General features: G+C 32.8%; 6 protein-coding genes across 7 annotated transcripts; 2 read left to right on the forward strand and 4 right to left on the reverse strand.

Moving 5' to 3' along the window:
• Positions 1-121: 121 nt before the first annotated feature.
• Positions 122-2489, reverse strand: LOC105673486 (alpha-tocopherol transfer protein-like). The gene is made up of 4 exons (XM_067358747.1): positions 2357-2489; positions 1178-1494; positions 728-1091; positions 122-651 (listed from the first exon to the last, which is right to left on the reverse strand). Exons 2-4 carry the CDS (start codon positions 1465-1467, stop codon positions 394-396), a joined length of 912 nt encoding a protein of 303 aa, XP_067214848.1. The 5' UTR covers positions 1468-1494; positions 2357-2489; the 3' UTR covers positions 122-393.
• LOC136996894 (alpha-tocopherol transfer protein-like) lies at positions 2224-5347 on the reverse strand. Of its 2 annotated transcripts, none has more exons than XM_067358745.1 (4): positions 5261-5347; positions 4696-4998; positions 3928-4291; positions 2224-3692 (listed from the first exon to the last, which is right to left on the reverse strand). In XM_067358745.1, the coding sequence occupies exons 2-4, from the start codon at positions 4977-4979 to the stop codon at positions 3429-3431; spliced, it is 912 nt and encodes a 303-aa protein (XP_067214846.1). In that variant the 5' UTR covers positions 4980-4998; positions 5261-5347; the 3' UTR covers positions 2224-3428. The 2 variants fall into 2 exon arrangements, with proteins under 2 accessions (XP_067214846.1, XP_067214847.1); XM_067358746.1 differs by having other exon boundaries at positions 5236-5309.
• A 620-nt stretch (positions 5348-5967) lies between these two features.
• MED31 (mediator complex subunit 31) lies at positions 5968-9158 on the forward strand. Its single transcript, XM_012369401.2, has 3 exons — positions 5968-6220; positions 6851-6940; positions 7016-9158. The coding sequence occupies exons 1-3, from the start codon at positions 6154-6156 to the stop codon at positions 7327-7329; spliced, it is 471 nt and encodes a 156-aa protein (XP_012224824.1). The 5' UTR covers positions 5968-6153; the 3' UTR covers positions 7330-9158.
• Positions 7188-13307, reverse strand: LOC105673627 (organic cation transporter protein-like). The gene is made up of 9 exons (XM_067358734.1): positions 12686-13307; positions 12223-12437; positions 11232-11573; positions 10825-11072; positions 9947-10233; positions 9452-9806; positions 8802-9040; positions 8503-8678; positions 7188-8378 (listed from the first exon to the last, which is right to left on the reverse strand). The coding sequence occupies exons 2-9, from the start codon at positions 12358-12360 to the stop codon at positions 8076-8078; spliced, it is 2088 nt and encodes a 695-aa protein (XP_067214835.1). The 5' UTR covers positions 12361-12437; positions 12686-13307; the 3' UTR covers positions 7188-8075.
• A 3120-nt stretch (positions 13308-16427) lies between these two features.
• Positions 16428-19141, forward strand: LOC105673496 (uncharacterized). Its single transcript, XM_012369152.2, has 2 exons — positions 16428-17093; positions 17569-19141. The coding sequence occupies exons 1-2, from the start codon at positions 17046-17048 to the stop codon at positions 17803-17805; spliced, it is 285 nt and encodes a 94-aa protein (XP_012224575.1). The 5' UTR covers positions 16428-17045; the 3' UTR covers positions 17806-19141.
• Positions 19142-19523: 382 nt separating this feature from the next.
• slx1 (Nuclease slx1) lies at positions 19524-22653 on the reverse strand. The gene is made up of 3 exons (XM_012369324.2): positions 22051-22653; positions 21884-21935; positions 19524-21803 (listed from the first exon to the last, which is right to left on the reverse strand). The coding sequence occupies exons 1-3, from the start codon at positions 22233-22235 to the stop codon at positions 21219-21221; spliced, it is 822 nt and encodes a 273-aa protein (XP_012224747.1). The 5' UTR covers positions 22236-22653; the 3' UTR covers positions 19524-21218.
• Positions 22654-22681: the final 28 nt, after the last annotated feature.

Here is a 22681-nt window from a genome sequence, read left to right on the forward strand (position 1 = left end):
CCGGAGAAACACTTAATTATAAATTTAATTGAGTATTAATAAACATGTATACATAGACATAACAAATTATAATAATTCCCGGAGTAGCTCAGCAGCAATTGCAATAACAACAACATGACAATTATTATTAGGAACAATATATTTTTATATACAACCTGTACTACAAATTAATTTTATAAATTATATTACAAATTTTGTCTTTCCTCTTTGCCTTCACGATGTATTAGTGCATTAATGGATGTATAGGTGTATGAATAATGGATACAATGCACAATTAATGAAAAGAATTATTGGATATAATAAAAATAAGATGTTTTTCAGCATTTGGCAGACAAATAACATTTACATGAATAACAATTTATCTTTCGAGGATTAATTTATCTTGATGAAACATTAATCTATCTCGAGTTTTTTAAAGCTACCATCTGTACCGAATAAACTATCGGCATTATGAAATTTGCCAATTCGCAAAGATTCATTTACTCGGCCGACAGTCTCGTCGTATTGAAACCATTCGCGAAATTCTTCCAGTAATTCGATATGCTTGGCAACGATTTCTGCGACAGGTCCCGCTTTTCCGCCGCTCTCGTTCGGCAGAGCCTCGATCGGCAGGAATTTTTTCACGGTCTCCAAGTCTGAATGAAAATGCAACTGAAACAGCAAATGTTTATTCGTTAATAGACAAAACAAAATATTTTTACTACGCGATAACACATTGCTGACTTACGATTTTCAGAATTTCTGCTTTTACAAAGGGCTTAACGATATTCAGCAGCACATCTACCATTGGCATGGTGTTCAGTATGTGTATGGCTTTTAATCGAATGGGAGCAGCTTCTTGTATGTAGAACAAGATTTTCTTCAAAATTGTTACATTTATCTGAGACACATGGCCAAAGGACAGTCCCGTCGCGTCGAGAATCATGATGTGTCCGTTGGAAGTGCCGTTTACCAGATTTTGCACCTCACATGTCATAAACAAATATTTGACACACTCGTTATGATTGAATTTACTCGAATCTGAATCCAGAAATCTGCAGTACGTCATAATGTATCCTTCCTTGGTTTTCTGCTCTAATGGCACGATCGCCCTATCGTAGAATGAGCTCCTTCTCTTATATATTCAGAATTTTTAATCACAAATATTTGATCTTAATAGTTTAACAGGAAAACTCACGTAACGGTAAAGGCTCTTCGCAGTTCCTTCCACGCAAGCGGATCTCTGTTGGCGAATAATTCCGGCGTATGTGTTCTCAAGGTGTAAAAGTTGTCTATTGTTCTCTTAGTCGGTTCTAAATGGTAATAATTACTATACAAGAAAAAAAGTAAATATGTCGTATTTATATTCGGCAAATGAGGTTCCTTATCCATCCAATCCTTCAATATCTGTAGATCCGACATCTTGAGTTCCAGATTTCGTTTGAGCTCTACCTCTAGAGGAACATATCGAGGTGGTAGTCTCGACATCGTTGTCAAGCAAGTTAATTGTGTGATCTAAAAAATTTGCATTTATTTTAATTTATAATTTATCCTTTAAAAAATGCAAAAAGTCAAGGTGAACAAAGGTATTTAATTTTTAAATCTAAAAAGTAGAAAGAAGAGAATGGAAACGTGGATGTACTGCCAGTCAAAAGTTTTTGAATAAAGACTATAGTTGAATTTATTACTTCAAAGTCACGTAACTTAGCTCAGAGAAAAATTGTTGAGACATTTTTAAATACGCGTTTTGCAGATAAAGAGTCGTAGTTTTTGCCACTTGGTCATGAATTTTGAAAAACATTTGTCATCAAGTATTGAAGATACATAATTTTAAAGAACAAAATAATGTTCTTTTTCGGGATAAAATTTTTTCGAAAAATGGCTTAAAGCACGTAAAGGTGCAAACTTCAAACTTTAAAATACTTTTTTTAATTTTTGGTCTGCGATGATTTTTTACTGAGTTACAGCGGTTTAAAAATTGCTCAATGTTGAACGTCTATAAAATGTTTCTTATTTTTTGTAAAAATTTGTTTTACAATTTTAAAAATAATTTTTAATGTTTTTACAATAATGACAGCATGTTACTATAAATCATATAATTCAAAATTGCATAGGTCACTTTTATCGTTATCGCAGCTTACGCTTTTTTAATAATTAAAATAATAATATAGTTTTTAATAAAATAATAATATCATATATTATTTACATTTAATAATTTTTAATTAAAATAAATAAATAGATATATTGACTTTCCATAATTTTACTTTATTTATATTTTTAAACAGTAACTTACAAGTTAAGTCGTTCACATTTAGTTAATACAATCAGTGAAAATTAGAACAATATTTCTATTTAGAGAAAAAATTAAATTACTTACAGGTGGAATTGTTTTATAATCAAACGTACGTAATGTAGCGTACGTAAAATATCACTACCTTTTATACGATAGCCAATCACTTACTGATTTCTAAACAAGAATGTCCAGATATTTATTGCGCCGAGAATGCCGTTCAATACAGGAATGATTACCTCATTGATTACCTCACAAATGTCGAACAGAGATCGTATTAGTGCATATAGTCGTAATATACATATGTTAAAGTCCAAAAGAAGTAAAAAAAGAACAATCGATAAAATATAATAATTCAAATGATTTGGCGCTTGGTGCAATCGCTACAATGCATTACGTATGCATCGTGGCATGTATAATTGCTCTGTTAAAATTCATAATTACGAAAGTGTCAAACAATTAAAGATATAATTAGAAGATCAAAACAAGTTCTTCTTTCGATTTTGCAGCAATGTCGCGCTTGACAGACTGCACGTAAATATCGTACTGCAATTAGGAGGTCAAAGTTTAAAAAATCCCTCAGGCAGTAAAACTTCGCTTATATAAGATGGAATTCTCACAGGCGTAACGACGTATATGGAATGACATTGCGATTCTGGAATGCAACATTTATATCAGACGTTATATACGTTGTATTATACTGTGAGCGTCTTTGATATGTTCACATAATAACATACTAGAAATATGCAAATTGTATAATTATACCTAAATTAAAAAGTTATATTAATGTTTCTTGTTATTATGAGCAAGTAGATTAATTTGTTAAATGTTTCTTAGTTTTTTACAAGTTGTGATTATCGTTAATTACATATTACTTTGTTGGAAAATATTTTTCAACTTTTTTAACTTTTATAAACACATTATTAACTCGCATTGATATTTTATCTTAGTTACTATAACATTAACATTTTTTTTTCTTTTCAGGGTTATTGCATATAAAATTTATGTATTCAATTGTAATTAAAAATGCAAATTAAAGTATGCATGCAATTATAATTAAAACAGATACTGATTAACAGACAATCTTGAAATAGATTCTAAGACATCATTTTAAAGTGTTATTGGAACAACGTTCTCGATGGGAAGGTGGTCAATCTGATCAATCTATATCAAGTTTCTTGAAACTTCCTTCGACTCCAAATAGATCCATCGTCTTGTTTTCCCCCACTCTTAAAGCTTCGTTCACGCGTCCAGCAACTTCGTCCTGCAAATACCATTCACGATGATCCTCCAGTTTTTTCAATTGTTCCTCGTGCAATTCCTTCAGCGGTCTAGCTTTTCCAGGTAAGCTTATGTCGCACGGAAATGCTTCTAAAGGTACGAATTTTGACAGTGTTTCCTTCGGTGTCGTATGAATATGTAACTGCAAATTAATGCAAATTGAATCAATTTAAAAAAATGATAGAAATAAATTTATTGCCGAAAATGTAAATTTATCTAGTTTCAGAGAAAATATTATTTATCTCGTCACAATCTTCCAATTTTTAATATCAAATCAATTATCATATCAAAAATCAATTTAGAATTCATTAAAGGACAAGATTTTGTTCTTCATTTATTGGGACTCTTTTTTCATAGTAAAATTGCACTGTTCTCACCACTTCCATCAACTCTTTTTTCATGAATGGCTTCATCATCGCCAAAATGATATCCATGACCGCATTGGTGTTGATAAAGTGCAGACCTTTAAGTCTGATTGGTATAGCTTCTTGCAGATAATAGAGATACTTTTTAATTGCTATGGGGCTAAGACGGCCGGCATGAGCAAAGGTAACATGTTCCATGTCGATAATAATCACATGACCTTCCGCAGTCCCTTCGGTGTACAACCATAAATCCATTACCATGGTGAAGTATTTCATTATTTCGGTGTAAACAAAGCGTGAGGGCTCGTAATTTATAAGTCTCGCGTAAATAAGCTTATATCCCTCCTTCGTCTGCGTCGTTAATGTTATCGTCGACCTTTTCAAAGAGATTTAATTAATTTAATTAAATTAAATCATACGAATAATTTCTAATTATTAATGCCGCAATCTTTAAAAATATTAGTTACGTTAACTTTAATTAATTAATTTCAATGACATTTTTTAAATTTTGGTGACAGCTTTTTTAACTCATTCTAATTTTTCTATTTTCCAAATAGTATAACGGAAATTTTTGAAGAAAAAATTTTTTTGTTACATTGTGATTTATGAGGAAAAGTAAAAAAGTAAATGAAAAGTAAATAGACTTTATCAAAGAGTTTGATTCCTTAAATATCCCTTTATGTTTTGACTTATTCTTGTAAATATGTATGACTATATATTTACGATATGACAAGAAATAGTAAAAAATTATTTGATAATTAGTATTACAAAAATACTTACGCGACTGTAAACATCTCTCGCAGCTGTTTTGTTCCAAGTGGGTCTCGATTGGAGAAAAATTCTGGCATATGAGTTCTGGATGAGTAATATGCCTCGATGGTATTCTTAGCAGATTCGATGCCATAGTAGTTACTATGCAGGAACAACACATATTCACTGTCTAAAATTTTCGGTAGATGTTGTTGTTTCGCGCACCAATCCTTTAGAATTTGTATATCCGAATCCTTCAGCTCAGGATTCTTCTTTTTTTCTTCTTCGTAAGAAATTCTTTTGATCGGGGACATAGCGCAGACTTTTGTTCTTCTGTTGATAATTTAATATTTGTTACACCTTTAATAAACACTTAATAAACGTGTAACAAATATATAGAAGTTTATTTGATTTATTGAATTTGAAATATCGTATTTAATACTTAAATATGAAATTACTATATAGTAGTGATTTTTAGTATTAGATTAAATTATAATATTACAGAACATAAAATATATATATACTATAAATATCAGAATAATAATGCTAAAATAAAATAAAAAAGATTACTATCTCATAAAAAACATTTGCACACTTAAGAGAAAAGGTATCCGTCTGCGGAGATGAAGAAGTTTTGTTCTTAATCGTGGATTCTCCACAATAGTACTACGTAAAATTATTCCAGATTTAGCCATTTAAAGGCGGGGAAAATGCTTGACAGGATATCCAACTTAAACATATGATTAAACTCTTGACATTAAAATTACAGGCTGAGAAACATTTTTCTTTTAAACAACTGCGTTAGTTTGCTTGTTGCATAATTTTATTTATTACATTTTTGTATTAATATCATAACTGATAGAATTTTGGAAAATCACTGAAATTGCATTACAAGCATTGTGGTAATAGTTATTGTAATTTATGTTTGATTACATGTAAGATCACATAAATAGTAAAAATATTTTTAAATTATCTCAATTAATAAAGATTAGGTATAAAACAAGCAAATCTACTTCAAAATTAATATTAAGTTTATTATTTAAATAACGATTTATATAAATAGTTGTGTGTGAACATGTAAGAAAATGCAATAATATTAGAATACAAGAAAAAGTCAAATTCTTTAATTAAAAAAATTCTTTACAACAACCTACACTTTAGTGTAGATTATTTTAATCTGCCATTTATTCCCTAAATATCTTTGTATTTGTTTGTATTTTGCATTTACTGCGGTGAAATTGCGCTCGAATTAGTTCCAAACTTGATCGGAAAAAAAAACGCTGTATCGTTATGTTGGCAACATTGGCAATGACATTTACACGTGAGATTGTGAGCGATATCAGCGCCAATCAGCGCTGATGACTACTGTAAATTGCTGTGAACTGTAATGTTTCGTTAAAGTGTATGAAATTGTTTATTGTTTCGTGCTTTTTCTCTTACAAAAACAATAACAAATATACGATTTCTATTTACTGAATTTTATGTACTATGAACCGACCGGATGATCCGCCGGGGCTCATGAAAGGCAGAAAACCATCTTTTATTGGAATGAACGGTACATTGTTTGAAATTATTTATCTATCACAACTCAGTTTTTCTAAATTGCAACTGCAATTCCAGCGTTTAATTTGTTGCAATCTGAGCAAATCTTGTGTGAACATTAATGTTAAATATTCTAACTTTATTTGACATAGTACATGTTAAGCAATATCATAACCAAACTTATGCAGTGTCATAATTAAACTTACTCCGATTGCTTGTGATTGTATGTTTATTTATTATAATTTTTTCAAATTATAGCTACAAACTACAACTCTTTAGTTTATACGATTAAAGCAAAACGTCACTAGTTATTAATATTAAATATTTTAACATGAATTTGATATGTGTGTTTCGCAATTAGACTTGACAAGTTTTTTCTTTGAGCCTAGTTTAAGGCTTACTTTAGACAATTTATAATTCAATAATTGACAGAATTTGGTATTGAAATTTATATATAATTTTATATAACATAAAACAGAAAAATGGAATACACATATATTATTAAATACATATTACTGACATATATTTTGTCTTTTTGTTATAAATATAATTTTATATTGAATTTTGTTAAGAATTATAGATGTAAAATGGATTTAAGATTTTTGTATGAATGATTAATATGCAATTTGAAATTATGTTTTAGGAGTTCCTGAGACAGACGAACAGCAGCGTTTACGGTTCCAGGTTGAGTTGGAATTTGTACAATGCCTTGCTAATCCAAATTATTTAAATTGTAAGTAAGAAAAGTTATTATATTTTTCAATCAATTTTATAAAAGCAATTGATTTTTCTATAAGCAAAATTATAGTTTTAGCGCAACGTGGCTATTTCAAAGACTCAACATTTATCAATTATCTCAAATACTTGTTGTATTGGAAGGAACCAGAGTATGCAAAATATTTGAAGTATCCTATGTGCTTGTATTTCCTGGATTTATTGCAGTACGAGCATTTTAGAAGGGAAGTCGTTAATGCTCAATGTACAAAATTCATCGACGATCAGCAAATTCTTTTGTGGCAGCATTATACTCGACGACGTACCAGACTTCTACAAACAGCTACTGAGCAAACGCAACATGTCAATACTCAAAATAACGGTATTGCGCAACCTAAGGTTCCTTGAACTCATAGTTTTAATAATGTTCAGCTGACGCGTTTACAGAAAATTTAATATGAAATTTACATTTTATATCTACATTTGATTTTTCCAATATGGTAAGGCTTCTTGCAAGAACTAATTTTGTTGCTTGACTGTGATAAATCGTGAATTTTCTCATGTTTTTATATGTCGTTGAATGATATCTTTTTTTTCTCACTTAAATAGTACTCAATATTCGCATATAATATTCATCATTTGCGTCAAAAAAAGTTTATTTTTTTTTAATGTTCAGTCTTATTACAATTTATATATCTATATGTAGATTTAACACTTTTCGAAATATAGTATAACACAATTATTCATATATACTCGCGTAAGCTATTATAATCTTTTATTGTATATATATATACACATATATAAATTCCAAAAGTTACTATTTATCGTATACCAGTTTAAAGCGCGAGTTATTCCGACATTAATTATTAATCTTATATCCTTTAATACGTTCTCACGTGCTCTTTTTCAAAGTATAATAAATATCTGTTGTCACAACTATGACATAATATCGTCTGATTCTTGTACATGCACAACATACGATTTTTTATATGATATACGTGATATATATATATATATCTAGTTAATAAAAATAAGCTAATCTTTTACAAATTTACACTGACGAATGGCGCAATGTTTTGCGCAAAAGAAGCGAATTGAAAATATTCATTAAATTCGATCAATTTTACACAAACCCGTTTTATCTTAACGCTCAATTACTCGGTACTTTTGTTCTCCACAAAATTAACTAGAATCCCATTGCCAGCATCCACCCAATCTTCTGAGAAGAGCTTTTCCCTCAAAATTTGTCTCTGTGTCAAATCGTTTTCCCTCGTGTCATTTTTAATATCAATATCATCACTTTTACGATTACTTTCGTCAATTACGTTCTCCACATCAGCCGCTCGATCTGGTAGAATTTTTCTCAATGTCTCCGATAAAATCAGAGCCAAAGCACTGGAAATGAGGCACATTATGCCAACAGCTAATAACGATATCGGAAGAGGCATGTGTTGTCCCTGATAAACAGATTATTTGTATTTTTAATATCAATTTTAGCCGATCTTGTGAGCAGTAGAATTAAAAGATACCGCAACTTTAGAAAGAATGAAATGTAAATATTGAGAAAAATTATTAGCGTACCGATAATATCAAATACGGCATGCTTAGACTGCCGATTTTTGCAAATACCACGCATAAGCCTAAGCAACTACCTCGTACAACTGTTGGAAACGTTTCAGCAGTGTACAGGTAAGCGATAGAAATGGTGCTTGCGACAGTCACTCTGCCGAACAGCAATATTATCGTCTTTGCGTAATCTGAAATAAGAATGTTACATGTGTCATTTATATTGCATATAATATTTTAATTATAAATCATAAGATTGCCGATCGAAAAATCAGCAAATTTTTGTTTTATGAATCAATGGCTGTTTTACGTACCAATCCACGGCGCAGTGGTAGTTAAAATGAGGAAAACCGCAATTAAAATACAAATAATGCCATTGAAGGATTGGTATATACACATCGGCAGTCGTCTACCGTATCTAGATAGCACGAAATACGTAAATGTGTACGCCGCTATCTCAAAAGCTCCACCTAAGGCGAACGTGACGTGTCTGTTAATTGGAAAAATCGGCGCCAGATCGTCAAGTATGCTATATGCCATCGCAGATGTCAACCTTAAATGAAATCAAATCATTGCGAACAAGTTTTACAATATTATTATTCGAGCTCATTCGTTCTGTAATCCTCTGTGTAATGCTATAGTGTAATAATATAGAGTAAGTTTTACTCGGATGTGTACTTATTAGTCTCATTTAAGTATCAAATTATTAGAAAAGTTTATTAAAAATTTATTCTTGCTCTGCGCGGATTAATATGATTGAATTCTATAAACATACGATTCTGTATTTTTAATGCTTACATTAATCAATGCATTTTTTTACATTTTGAAATGTATTTAGTATTTTTAAAAAGAAAATTGACAAAATTTTACGGAATGCTGCAAGCTGTTTTGAATATTGTTTTGAAATAGAAATTTTTTAAGATACATAAATAGAGAGTTGAGAAATAATTTTAAAAAATCTTACCATTGGCATATCATTATGGAACCATATTTTTTTAACGTTGATGATTCAGACGTATTCTTTAACACTGAATCTATTTTGTTTGAAGTCTCTTTCTCGACGTTGTTTCTCACATTTTCTTCATTTTCACTCGTTTTTTCTTTTTTCGTTCTACGCAACACCACCTCCTCCGCGGCTTTCAGAGAGATTCTTTGATCGCATCCTGATTGTGGAACCGTTCTTGACTCACGATCACAGTTCGAACTTGAAGGCAAATTCTTCTTGTCACAATCTTCTGTATAACTTGGCGTCTTTCGACGTAATGGCACGTTAGAAAATCTATTTTCTGGATTCGCCGAATTGGCTTTTGCAGCCTCCTCTAGAACAATTTTATTAATACTGATTATAGTGTCGAAAAGTGCCAAGTGTCTCTAAATTGAAAAGAAATGAACTCTCTATACGCATATCTGTACACTACTATTGAGAAATGTTTACTATGTGTTATACATGTGTATATACTTGTAACTTTTTGTTCGATCGGTTTCGATTCATTTAATAAATTTGCCGCTTCTTCTCGCTGATCTTTCTCAGTTCTCGCTTTCTTTAAATCAAGACTGGTAACTCGCGACTTCCTTTTCGGTTTTATCGGTGTCGTATTACTCTTCACACACGCCTCGTGTATAGGGACGTTTTCCGTTCGCAATCTGATACAGCACTCATTATACTTGGCGATTCTTTCGAACGCCATGTCGGCCTCTGTCAATTTTCCCATAGCTAGCAACCATCTCGGTGATTCCGGTATAATCCTGTTGCACACAACATGAAGATTTTGAGACTTTTATGTTTATTTAATACTACTTTCTAGACGGGCGTCTCTTTTTTATTTTTAAAACTGCTACAAATAACTCTACAAATGTATTTGTGTTACAAATATATTGATGCTTTAATCAAATTTGAGGTCAAAAGTACAAAATTCAAAATAAAAGATCTGATACGGCAGACCAAATTTGAAAAAAGCAACCGGATTATCTTGAAATCCGGTTGCTTTTTAGAGGGATTTTGGAGTTGCTTAATATAACATTAGAATTTTGAAATTCTGAGGTGACATTTGAATTCAGTGATCTCATAAAATCCCTAAAATCGAGTTTTAAAATAATCGGAAAGCTAACTTTTTGAAATTTGCTTTGTCATTTTTAATTTTGAAATTCTAAAACCACAATCGAATTCAACAATCCTGAAAATCCTTAGAAAACAAGGTTGTCTTGTGTAAGCTACTTTGTTAGATAGCTCTCGTCTCAAAAAAAAGATTAACTTTAAATGATTTTAAATCTTGAAAACACCTTTACGCATCTTGTAGATTTCCTTCGATTTTTACGTAGATTGAATTTTTTTCTTACCAAATGTATAACACAGTAGCGGCAGTTGGCACGGAAACGGCTAGTTGTAAAATTCGCCAATCGGGGATCACGTAGCTGAGCGCAGCGAGAAGTATGAGGCCGATTGACCAGAAGATCTGCATAATCAATGCGACAAGAGTGCGAGATCGCGCTGGGAATAATTCCAAGGAGAGAATGTATGTGGAGTTCTGCAGACCTTGAATGAACACTCCTTGAAGACCACGTAGCGCGAGAAACACGGGATAGCTCTGAAGTCGAAAATTTCATTCTTTAAAGAATTCGGATAAATTAATGTAAATTAAATAGTCTCAATTTTTGGATTAACATTCTTGTGTTTTTAAAGACGAGATTATCGATACTTAAATTTATTCCAAGCTAGTTTTAAACGGTGAATCATATTATTTCACCTGTACAATATAGAGTGCCACCGCCATCGTGCCTTGTGCATAAAGACATATCGCTTGGACGGGAAGTCTGCCGATACGATCGCTTAGAAATCCGAGGACCCATGCACCCAGAAGCACCCCGATGTAGTAAACGGTTGGGCCTAGGAGAGATAGGTAATGCTTTTCGCATACTAAGCCCCATTCGGTGACTACACTGTTCTCCGCAAAGTCTGTCATAAAGCGATATTCGCCGGAACAGGACGCGAAGACCGGTGCTTCCGGTGCCGCAGAAGTTAGGTTGGCGTCGATCGATGAGTTCACGGCGCCGTGGCAGCCGTAGCGTTTATTCGTCGAATTTTTCGCCTGAAATGTGCAGCAAAGTTCTTTTTTTCCGAAATTAATCTTTTTCTCAATAACTTGTAATTATAATTTAGAAGCTGAATAAGAATGGGAAATACAATAAACTATAAATTTTCTCCAAATCTAACTTATTTTGTTTATATTTCTCATATTTATCTTTACAACTTTCTTAATTTTCTCTATTTTCCTATATTTATAGTAAAACCCAAAAAGAACGTGTTCGGTATTTCTTTCATTAAACTTACTTCAATAAATTACACACATTCAGTTTTACTCTACAATTGAAATGTACTTAATACGCAACTGCATCAATGGGTCGTTCTCAGTCGTTGTTGTCAATAATAGCCTGACATCTCAGTGGCATGCTATCTACTATAGTACTGATATGTGTGTGTCAGGTTATAATTGACAACGACTGGACGACTTACTGATGTAATTGCGTATTACATTTGTGCCTGTACTATACGTGTAATTTTTTTTTACATTTATTGAAGTCAATTTAATCAAAAAAATGATGATCATCTTTCTCTTTTTCTTTTACAGTGTATGTTGGCACGCTACCGTTACATTTAATTTACATGTACTTACGTCATTAAATTAACGTCGCATTGAATATAGTTCTGTTCTATATTGAGATAAAAATTCTGTTTACCTGACAATAAAATTTCGGCGTGTAATTATAAAACACCGGCAACGCGTGGCTCATAGAGACGATGACATAGTTTATTCCGAGCAGCAGCACCAGCACTATTTGAAAGCAGCCCACTTTAACTTCCTCGGCATTCATCATGAATAGCGATCTCTTCGCATCAACCCTTAACAATCCGACGGAACTCTACTCGTCGAAAGCGCGACACGCACTGCAATCTAAGGCCCACGCGAGTCTGGCATATCACATTCGCTCATTTCCTCACAAAATTCGAATTAACGATTAAAGAGAAAGATAAAAAAAAACAGCTACTCTTATTTATATCGGAATTCGATCTATTTACGTGATATTTAAGTGATTAAATTGTCCTTTTAGAAAGTTTATGTTAGATAAATAATTGGAGAATTTAATTGGACAATTTAATTCGAAGATTGCGAATGAGCAATTTGACCAATTATTTGTTTACATAAAACGGAGCGTCGAGCGTCGAGCGTATTCGCGGGATTCGAATAAGTGTCGTGCACGAGGGTGAAGTACGCACTGACAGAGAGAGGATCGGCCAGGAGTTGTCTCTCTTGCAGGACGCGAGACGCGAAGGAGGAAACCAAACAGCGGGCGAACTGGAGGAGGACAACGATATGGCCTATTGTTCCAATACCTGACACACTGACGTGCAACACGTATCGCGTGAAGAAGACGATCTTCTGCCAATAACGATCAATATTCCGCGATTGACGTAATCATCACCACCGATGGATCATCATTTCCGTCGTCGTTCGTTTCTCTCAAATTCTACCAAGTATAATTTGTCCTTGGAATGTTTTATATTTTTTATACAATTTGTTTTTCGCAAAGTTATAACAGTTCAAAGATCGACAATTTTTCTGCAGAAATTCAGCGATCCTTTAACTTTGCGCTATGTATTTTTTTATATTTATGTGTTGGTGCCGCACCGTTACATTTAATTCACATATACTTTGTATCATCGAACAATGTAGCTCCGTTTCGTATTATATCAGGATTACTATTGTAAATCGTATCTAACGCAAAACGCGGACGCGGCGATAACGGAACGGCGATTCTTTCATTCCCGAGCCGAGCCAGATGGAAGACGTGGGACTTAATGACGCGTTCGCGATAATTGCGAATGATTGCGCGGTGAATCTCGGCCCGCTGAGATTTATGCAGTTGATTGAAATTGAAGGCTCGGACTCGTGAGAATCGCCGTGAGCGCCGGCTATGCGAATCTCAGCCACGTGCCGCTTTCCCGAATGATAGTTATTTCTTTGGAAAGTGTGCGGAAAACGCGCTACACCGTCTATATATTGGCACCTATATATTCCGAGCTGTGTGACGAGCCAGATAATGTCCCCAGCTGGGTCTATGAACTCCGCAAGCGCGTTTACCGCGGTTTATATCAGTGTACATAGCGCTTGCTTCTCTGATGTAACGGCTCAGAAACGCGTTGATGAATATTGACTCTCGTTGTTCCATCGAAATTCTTTCTGAATGTTATAGCGTAATTTATGTTACATTTTTCATTTTTTGTGTCATTTTTCAATTTTGACTTAACACTTTGAAAGACGAACCTTTATGTACTTTCTTGAAACATGGAGAAATCAAAATTGATCCTAAAAGAAAATTGACCTTTAATAAGAACTTTTCATTAAGAACGTAACACAATTTTTTTAACAACTACAATGACGAAACATCACACAAAAATATACAAAAATATATAAAAAGAAAATGAGATAAATTCTATAATTAAAATGAAGGAGTAACTATTACAATTTCATGTTTCTGCGCAATATTAGTACAATTGGAATCGTCGTTATTGTGCTTATAATAAAAATAAAATCCAATATTAAGGAGTCAAATATATAAAAAGGAGTCAAAAATGATTTTTGTATCTTTCTAGTTTTTTACATTTCCTTGGTACAGAATAAATAATTTTTATTTCATATATTTTTTTCCTAACAATTATCTCGAGGATAATCGTGTGTAAATTAAGGCAACGATTTGTATTCTATACAAAAACAACATCCAAAAATTGATATTGAAATTTAAAAACTTTTATATTATTGATGACTTTTATGTTGGTAGAATTAAAAATGACATGGCATAAAATTCTTGACCGTCATAAAAATCAGTGCAAATAAAAAACGCCTTGTAGACGTCTAGCAGCTATCTATTACAATCACTTTTTTAACAGCTGACTTAGAAGGCGTGCCTATACTTAGCAGCATTATCTTGATCGCGACAGTGAGGTGTTTCCTTCGTTTCTGGAACTGTTTGCGTATGCCAGGCTCGTTACGTCCGGTCCCGGTCGCATCCTGCCTTTCATTAGTGACCCATCGCCGGGACAGATCGACGACCGAATCTGAAGGAAACACACACACACACACACTCTCTCTCTCTCTCTCTCTCTCTCTCTCTCTCCCCCTCTCTCTCTCTCTCTCTACCTCCCTTCTTTCTTTCTTTTTCGCATCATCGTCACCCTTATTGTCCTTTGCTTTAGGTGATGATCAGACGTCATTGCTGGTATCGACGTTCTCATATATTCCGTCGACAGATAGCTTTTCACTTCCATTCGATTGTTAATGAATGCATGATCGCTCAGTGATTATGCGCTTTCATCAGCGCAGTAAAGAACGATGAACGTCGTATTGTCGTATCGATTATTACAAGGATCTTTCATTATGTAAAATTTTATTATTTGTTATTAATATTATTATTATATTGTATTGTTTATCACTTGTGCATGGAAAGTTATATAAACATATGTTATATAATAATTGTAAATGTAAATGCAGCCAGATGGATATAACTTTGTCAGCAACGCTTTGATTATTTTTAAAATTTGCAACATTTGTAGAAGCTTATTTTTATCAAAAATACAATTTTCTAATAATTACTACAATAAGAAGTATCAAATAGAAGAAAACAGAAGAAAATAGAATAAATTCCACTATTAAGATTGAATAATAAATATTATAATTAAAGATTGTAAAATTTTGTAGAATTTTTTATCTTCATTAAATGATACAAAATATATGTGAATTAAATATAACGAGAGAGTGTTAAAATGAAGAAATGTAAACAAATTGTTAGAGTACTGCTGAAAGTAGATTTACCCTCCAAAGTAGCTCGAATCGTAAGTGGTTTACTGAACTATATACCTAAGACAGCCGAGGGAAAACGGCTGCTGGCGTTATTACGATAAGCAAAAAAAATTTCGTAACACATCGCGTAATATACAGCACGAATGGATGATGCGCCGGCTAACGATCCGTGCCGGATTTCATCGGTGCTTACAATTCAGGCTAATTTCTTGTGCGTTTTCTAGTAACACGTTGCTTTGCGGGACTTACAGTGCATTATTTTTTCGCATAATCGTAAGCAGGCCAATGGTACAAGACTGGCAATTCGGAACAAAGGTCACTCGCGAGAATATAGTCGAAGGATACCACGCTTGTAGCTTATCATTGGGAACATCAGGTAAACATCGTTACGCAAATTTTACACCTTGTTTGATGAATCAAATAAATTAATAAAATAAATTTGACTAATTTTTAATTATTTGTTAATTAAAATTTATTTAAGTATTAATTAAAACAAAATAAGCGAAACAATTGCATTTTAATCATAATAAGGTCGATAAAAATTAAACTCCAATTAGCGGTGCAGTAATATTCTTCCGTCAGAATTAATCTCAAGCTGTAAGATTCTTTTATTCAAAGCTTCTAAGAGATATAAACCGTAGTTTAACTCTTAATAGTGTTATTCCTTTAGTATAATTAATATAAAATAATTTTCTCAGATAATTTGTCAAGTATTTTTTAAATTTATTAATATTCTAGAAGATTAGTGAAATCAGAAACTTCTTTTTAGGCATTAATATTATTTTATTAAATATTTATAATTTGCTCTAAATTCTTAAAATCTATTATTAAATCGTCATACTGAAATATTTCACTAATACTTTCTCACTAATAAACGCACGCAATAATAAAATCAAAAGTGAAGAAAAACACCAAGTGCACATATATGCGTCAGAAAAATTTGTTCAATATATATTTTACTGTCTCTCATTGCAAAACCAATCAATCACAAATTACAAAATCCTGTGTTTTCTTTTACTCAGATTTTATTGAATCATAATAGTCACCTAGATTTCGTCACGATTTCGCTGTCTTGACATCGTTATATAATAAATTTTCTCAGATTTTGCTAAACAGTCATGGTTGTTTGGATTTTGTGGTAATTTTTCCAACAGTGTTCGCTCGACAGATCTGGCTGAAACACGTGACATAGCGATATAAAAGCGCACGCCGAACGTCGCGCATCCGATGACTGGCTAACCGACCTTATGGCGCACGAAGCCGCGACTGGCCTGGATGCCTTTTTTTCGTGGTATACCGTTATCGTAGAATAACTCAGGCTCTCCTATATCCGCGGTCGCCGTGTATCAACGACATGTCGATTTCGCCTGGCCGGGCCGGTCGGGGGAGAGCGGATCATCGCGTTTCGACTATGCCGTTTCTCTTCTCGTTCACTTCGAGACGGCGTGAGACCGCTGTGAGTTGTGGTGGAAAAAAAGGTCGTCCACACTCGTGGATTCAGACTGGCCGCTCGCTAGCCGATTTTCCTCAGTTCCACTCGGCAAACGTAGCGCAACAGATCGTTCGCCGAGACGCGGATGCCTCTTATGCAAATAACGCGACGTCGTTGCCTTGGGTAAACGCCGATCGCTGTCGAGCTATCGCACGGCCGGTCGACCCTCGTAGTCGCCGGAAGTGGTCGTCGCGCGCACTAGGAAGCGCAGCATGAGAGCCCGAATAGTTTTGCTAGGTGTTCTGCTCGTCTGTACGAGCGTGAGTACAAATTTTTTTCAATTTCTTAACAATTTATCAATCTTTGCTTTCAGGTTTGATCTGTTTTCAACGTTGTGTGCAATTTTTATATTTTTTTATAAAAAATTTATCGAGCTTAAATCACCATTCTATTATTATCATCATTATAGTATATTTAATAAGTCAATAATAAATATAAATATAAATAAATAAATTTTAAATTTATCGACTGGACTGATACGGAAATATAATCTCCAAGTTGCCGGACTTAAATTTTTTTATATTTTTCTAAGTTTCTTTTTATTTTCAAAACTAATAGTTTTGCAAAACTAAGTAAATAGATTTTTCTTAAATTAAATAGCTTTGCAAAACTAAATAGTTTTTTTTCTTCTCAAAACTAAGTAGGTTTTTTTTGTTCCAAAAGTAAATACATAGCTCTGAGAAGAAAAAAAATTGCTCGTCGACAACATTCCAAAAATTGCCTCGTGATTCGCAGGTTCGATATGCAGAGGGTAGGTCGAAGAAGACGACGCAGCTGTCGCTGCAAAGTAAAGAGACTAACGTGGTGAACTTCATGCGGCTGCTGGTGATGAGATTAGTCTTCGGGGTGGCATCGGCGATGGGGCTGGGTGAAAATCTCTCGGGGGTACTTGGCGGAATTTTTGTACCGCCTGGAGCAGAGGAGTATAACGACGATTACGGCGACGATACCTTCGTACCTGAGCTCTTTTAAAGTAGATATGTACTAGTTTAATTGTAGGCGTTGTGTAAAAACGATTGAGTAACGGAAAGTCTGCGTAAATGAAAAATTAGCTTTTAAATCATTATCTCGGCAAACCAAGCGGCCTGAATCATGAAAAATTACTTTTTTGTTATCTCTCCGTGCCTCGGAAATTATCTGGATCAATGGAATCAAGCGCGAATAATCGCAATAAGTATACGCAAATGGATACGTCGAGATACTTTACACGCATTTATCGTGGAAAAAGTACTATTTTATTGCTTTCACTAAGATATTGTGTCATAAAATTCTATGCGTTTAAAATTCACCATTGCACAATACAATTTAAATTTTATTTCAATTTATTTAAACTGCATTATTATTTCGCTAAGATGATTCGTCACAACGTTGCTGTTTTGCTGAGATACACCTGAAAAATAAATTGCGCAAACATTTATTAATATTTCATAAAAGATACAAATTTTTACATACATCTTTTTTTTCAATATAGTGACATAATTGTAACATTACGAAATTCATTTAGATTTCGTCGTATAATTTTATAAATGTTTTCCTATCGGGGGAAGAGCAAATAAAAGAAAGTTAATAATTAAGCAATTTATATAGTAATTTAAATAAAAAATTTTATACAAACAAGTATGGACTGTGAAGCAATATGCCTCGCTAACTTTGTGTCATCGTAATAAAAAATTCAAAAAATTGTCCTGAATTACTATATTCGAAAGTTCATGGATTAGAAAATCTCGTTTTTGACGCGATAACCGGATTATGATTCAGCCACGAGTCCGTGAATCTTGCGCGAGAGGCTTTTCAAGTAGTTTTCCGTACCGTTATTCGTCGTAATTTCGGTAGAGCTAATGGATGTGTATCGGTTACCATGAGTGAAAATGTGGGCAACAAATCACTCGTTTCCGCTTTCCGCTTTATCTCGTATCAAGCGAACGTACCCATCAATTTTATCGGTTCCACTCTAGTGGAAGCAGTATCTGTCAGAATCGCGATGGCAATCTTTGCAATAACAAATTTGCTGCCTATCTTTCAAAAGTTTTGTAAGACCAGTTTCGGATAGCTTGATAAAACGGCAATTTCGTTATTTTAATTTATTTTCTCATTGCGTTGAAATGCATTGGTATGTAGAACTGAATTTACACTACTTTCCAAATAACCGGCTCAAATGTGCAATGAAAGTAAATAAACAGTGAACAGCTTATAAAATTACTGTGGGAGTTCTAGTTTGCAAGCAACGTTCCGGATAATCGGCAAATAAGGCGGAAAGCGCGGCGTTCACTGATATTAACAGCAGAGTTCTTTTTTATTTATTTGTTGTTCTTTTAATGATAATTTTTATTTAACATTACACATAAATTTTTAGAAAAAAACAAAGCGTTCTTATGCGTTCAAATTGCATAGTTTCCCGCCGTTGTTTCAGTGCCAATGGCTGGAAAATTTCATTGCAATTTGTGTGTCTCAATATTTCGATATAATTCGGGATATTTTTCATATTGTTAATTTATTCATAAAAATTCTCGAGTTTTTTTCTAACACAAAAGAAAGTAAATTTAATCTTAATATACTGCGTCGTATAGTTATAGTGTGTAATGTTATCTATCTATTAATTTATTTAATTTATATTATTTATTTTTATTTAATTTATTAATTGCACGATAAATGTAAATTATTTGTATTATATTCTTCTCAGCGAGAGCAAATTTGACAATAAAAGTATTATTTATTAATCCTTGCGTTATTACTTCACACAATCAACAATATAACACTACTTATTTATGTGTACAAGTAATCTAGATAATCTAATTGTAAGTCAATTTGCAAGTCAATCTGTACTATTTGTGACCAGTTGAGAAAATTAATATGCTGCGAACTTGTGACCGAGAAAAAAGGAAAATGTGTTCTTTGACACGTTTGTTCTTCGCATACATTTCAAGTATTTCGATGTACATGGTACTGTTTGATCACGTCCGAGTTCTACTAACGGTTCGGCGCGGCGCGTGCTAATTACACAGTAAACCAAATAGTCCACCGAATAGAAATCACTCTGTGTAACAGTTAACGTTCCAGATGTTACACATCATTCGTATTAACATCAAGACGCATTATACAATTAAATACACAAGCACTCACAAAAATACGCATCAAACACGCGTTTTTTAATACAAGAAGATAGTCTAAATTATTCGTAGAATATACTTATATCGATGAGGAATAACATCAGTTAAAATTCCGATTCAAATTTCAAGTTTATTGTTAGGATAATGAGATAAATTAAACTGAAATCTAATTAAGCAATCCAATTAAGAATTCCAATTAAGCTGAATATTTGAAGAACTTATAATTAATATGAGAATATTAATATGAATGGAATAAATGGCAATGTCGTTATTATAAAATTTTGTAAGAGTCAATATTTATATATTATAGGTGAATCTAATATCTATAATAAGAAATTTGTAATAAAATATTAAGCACTTTATATACACACACACACACATATATATATATATATTGCATAAATAGTGTATTATAAAAATAAATTTTGCATTATAAGACATAAATTCATGTTTAACACGTTCTGTGCCGCGCTGATATCACGCGATCTTTCTCATTAATGTTATAAAATTTATTATACATGTTTATAAGTTATGTTATATAAAATTATAATTATAATAATTATCAAGACAGAAATATAATAAAACACAATGTTATGGCATAAAAAGTATTAGAATAAGAAATAGGAAATATTTTATTTCAAACAGCCTGAAAGAAAAGTTTAGCGTGGGTTACCGATGACCTACGCGGCACGGAACATGTTAACACATTCGAACCGGGAACCTCTGTAATTGGAGAACTGCCTGTTATAATTATATGAATCGTCAGCATGGAACGTGTTAATGACAGTATCTTGCTGAAGAGGAAAAGAATAATGTGATTTATAAATTTGAAGATAATCATTACTTTTTCGTTAGTTTCTTATCATATGTTCACCTCACGACACAGTCTAGATGATTGTTGTATACATGATTGTGCACTTTTCTTTGAAATCGAAGGACAAGTTGTGACAGATATCACACCTCACGCAAAAGATAATCTATTTTTTGAGTATTTCAATCAATATTTTTGTTGTAAAAATTAAAAAAAAAAATCTACTTACAACATTCTTATATTACACAATTAATAAAGAAGAGAATAGCAATGAGATTAGATTGCAATAAACAATATAGTCTATTTCTGCTATTCTATTTCTAGAAATAATTGTCGATTACAACCTCTTACAATTCTTCTTGTTAGATCATTTTCTATGGTACACTAAATTAAATGATATTCATATTTACAACTGATTATGAATTATAATTAACTTTATAATTAATAAAAATTGTGTTTCCTTATGCTTAAATATCGTCACTGTCGCTGGAATGAGAATCTGTGTTAGTCTCTGAAAGACCCTGATAACAACCGTTTTTTTTTCTTATAAGATCTCCCCAGAGGACATTGGTTTTGCATGCTGGACAAGTACCCTCAATCGGTAAAATCATTCCATCCTTGCAGAATAATTTTGCTAAACAGATCAAGTGAGCGATTAAAAGACAGTTTGTTCGTACACAACCAACAAAGTCTTCTTCTATCATACTTGAGCCACAAAGGGAACAGAATAGTGGTGACTCTTTCGCTATCATATTTGATTCCTGTGATAAAACATTATTTGTTTTTGTTCTTTGTGTTTGTTTGGCTTTACAACTGGTAACTTTGCCATAGCATATAGGCATGTGTAATGGTGGAGATATGTGTCCATAATAATTCTTGGAAAATTCATAGTCCAACCAACGCATTGTCAAGGGTAAGCGACACCACGGCCCAATTTTCAACATTTCAGATAAGACTGTCAAATAAAAGTCAAACACTCTCTGCGATGACTTTTTCTTAGGAATGTGTTTCAGCCGCCTGCTTACATGTGGATGCTGCCAAGCCCATTCAAACTAAAGCAATGCAGCTCATTAAAAAGTAATCAATTTTAATACAATTACAATTTGTTTTTAACAGAAATTTCAAAACTTACTCTAAGTGCGGAGGTGCTGTTAGGGAATCCATGAATAATTAAGACCATGTTCCTAAAAATAATAATTCAAGGAAGTTAGATTGTATGCGTATAATGTATTTATTTTTATAATTTATATAATGATATGTAAATAATGTGCAGTAAAAAGGAATCAAGCTTATCTTTACCATGGTCCTCTCTTACTAGTTTTCCAAGCTCCACCATGCTTCTTACCGGCATTATGTTGCTTAATTCTTCGTTTGGGATCTACAGTGTAACCTATATATGTTCTTCCCTTGTACCTTGGATTCATGCAGTATAATAAATAAACTCCAAAAAAGTGCTCTACTACTTCAGGCTCTTCTTCCATCATTGAACAAATGCTCAAAACATGAATTGAAACAAGAATTGAAAACAACCAGTGTCACATTATTTACGTTTATAAAGACACATTCAATTAACGTACGCTGTTTTTGACAGCTGTTATTTGTTTTGATTTTGAGAACAGCCATTTTTAAAAACCACCTATGATATCGACATGGCAACGACTGATTTTAGTTCATTATCAAACCGAAACATAGCGCTGAAAGACAGCAAGCGTCTTTAATTCGCGCGGTTAAACTGTTGAAATAATTGTACCAATTGTATTTATTAATAAAATATTAACTGTTAATATATTATAGATATAAATAAATAGACATTTTTAGACTACTTTTCTTAGTCTATCAGGAGAAATATACATACAATTATTGTAATAATTATAATAATAAATATACATGTATGACTTTATGTATCGCATTAATTGGCATTAATGTTTTG

The sequence above is a fragment of the Linepithema humile genome, chromosome 7, assembly GCF_040581485.1.
Source record: "Linepithema humile isolate Giens D197 chromosome 7, Lhum_UNIL_v1.0, whole genome shotgun sequence".
Lineage (NCBI taxonomy): Eukaryota > Metazoa > Arthropoda > Insecta > Hymenoptera > Formicidae > Linepithema > Linepithema humile.

Coding starts and splice junctions, on each gene's coding strand:
- LOC105673486 (XM_067358747.1), bottom strand. CDS start 1,467: ATGTCGAGACTACCACCTCGATATGTTCCTCTAGAGGTAGAGCTCAAA. Junction 1,092..1,177: donor CGAAGAGCCTTTACCGTTAC/GTGAGTTTTCCT, acceptor ATTCTACGATAG/GGCGATCGTGCCATTAGAGC. Junction 652..727: donor AAGCAGAAATTCTGAAAATC/GTAAGTCAGCAA, acceptor TTGCTGTTTCAG/TTGCATTTTCATTCAGACTT.
- LOC136996894 (XM_067358745.1), bottom strand. CDS start 4,979: ATGTCCCCGATCAAAAGAATTTCTTACGAAGAAGAAAAAAAGAAGAAT. Junction 4,292..4,695: donor CGAGAGATGTTTACAGTCGC/GTAAGTATTTTT, acceptor CTCTTTGAAAAG/GTCGACGATAACATTAACGA. Junction 3,693..3,927: donor AAAAAGAGTTGATGGAAGTG/GTGAGAACAGTG, acceptor ATTAATTTGCAG/TTACATATTCATACGACACC.
- MED31 (XM_012369401.2), top strand. CDS start 6,154: ATGAACCGACCGGATGATCCGCCGGGGCTCATGAAAGGCAGAAAACCA. Junction 6,221..6,850: donor ATCTTTTATTGGAATGAACG/GTACATTGTTTG, acceptor ATTATGTTTTAG/GAGTTCCTGAGACAGACGAA. Junction 6,941..7,015: donor TAATCCAAATTATTTAAATT/GTAAGTAAGAAA, acceptor GCAAAATTATAG/TTTTAGCGCAACGTGGCTAT.
- LOC105673627 (XM_067358734.1), bottom strand. CDS start 12,360: ATGATGAATGCCGAGGAAGTTAAAGTGGGCTGCTTTCAAATAGTGCTG. Junction 11,574..12,222: donor CGCCGAAATTTTATTGTCAG/GTAAACAGAATT, acceptor TGCACATTTCAG/GCGAAAAATTCGACGAATAA. Junction 9,041..9,451: donor TCCATAATGATATGCCAATG/GTAAGATTTTTT, acceptor ATTTCATTTAAG/GTTGACATCTGCGATGGCAT.
- LOC105673496 (XM_012369152.2), top strand. CDS start 17,046: ATGAGAGCCCGAATAGTTTTGCTAGGTGTTCTGCTCGTCTGTACGAGC. Junction 17,094..17,568: donor TTCTGCTCGTCTGTACGAGC/GTGAGTACAAAT, acceptor CGTGATTCGCAG/GTTCGATATGCAGAGGGTAG.
- slx1 (XM_012369324.2), bottom strand. CDS start 22,235: ATGATGGAAGAAGAGCCTGAAGTAGTAGAGCACTTTTTTGGAGTTTAT. Junction 21,936..22,050: donor ACTAGTAAGAGAGGACCATG/GTAAAGATAAGC, acceptor TATTATTTTTAG/GAACATGGTCTTAATTATTC. Junction 21,804..21,883: donor ACAGCACCTCCGCACTTAGA/GTAAGTTTTGAA, acceptor GCATTGCTTTAG/TTTGAATGGGCTTGGCAGCA.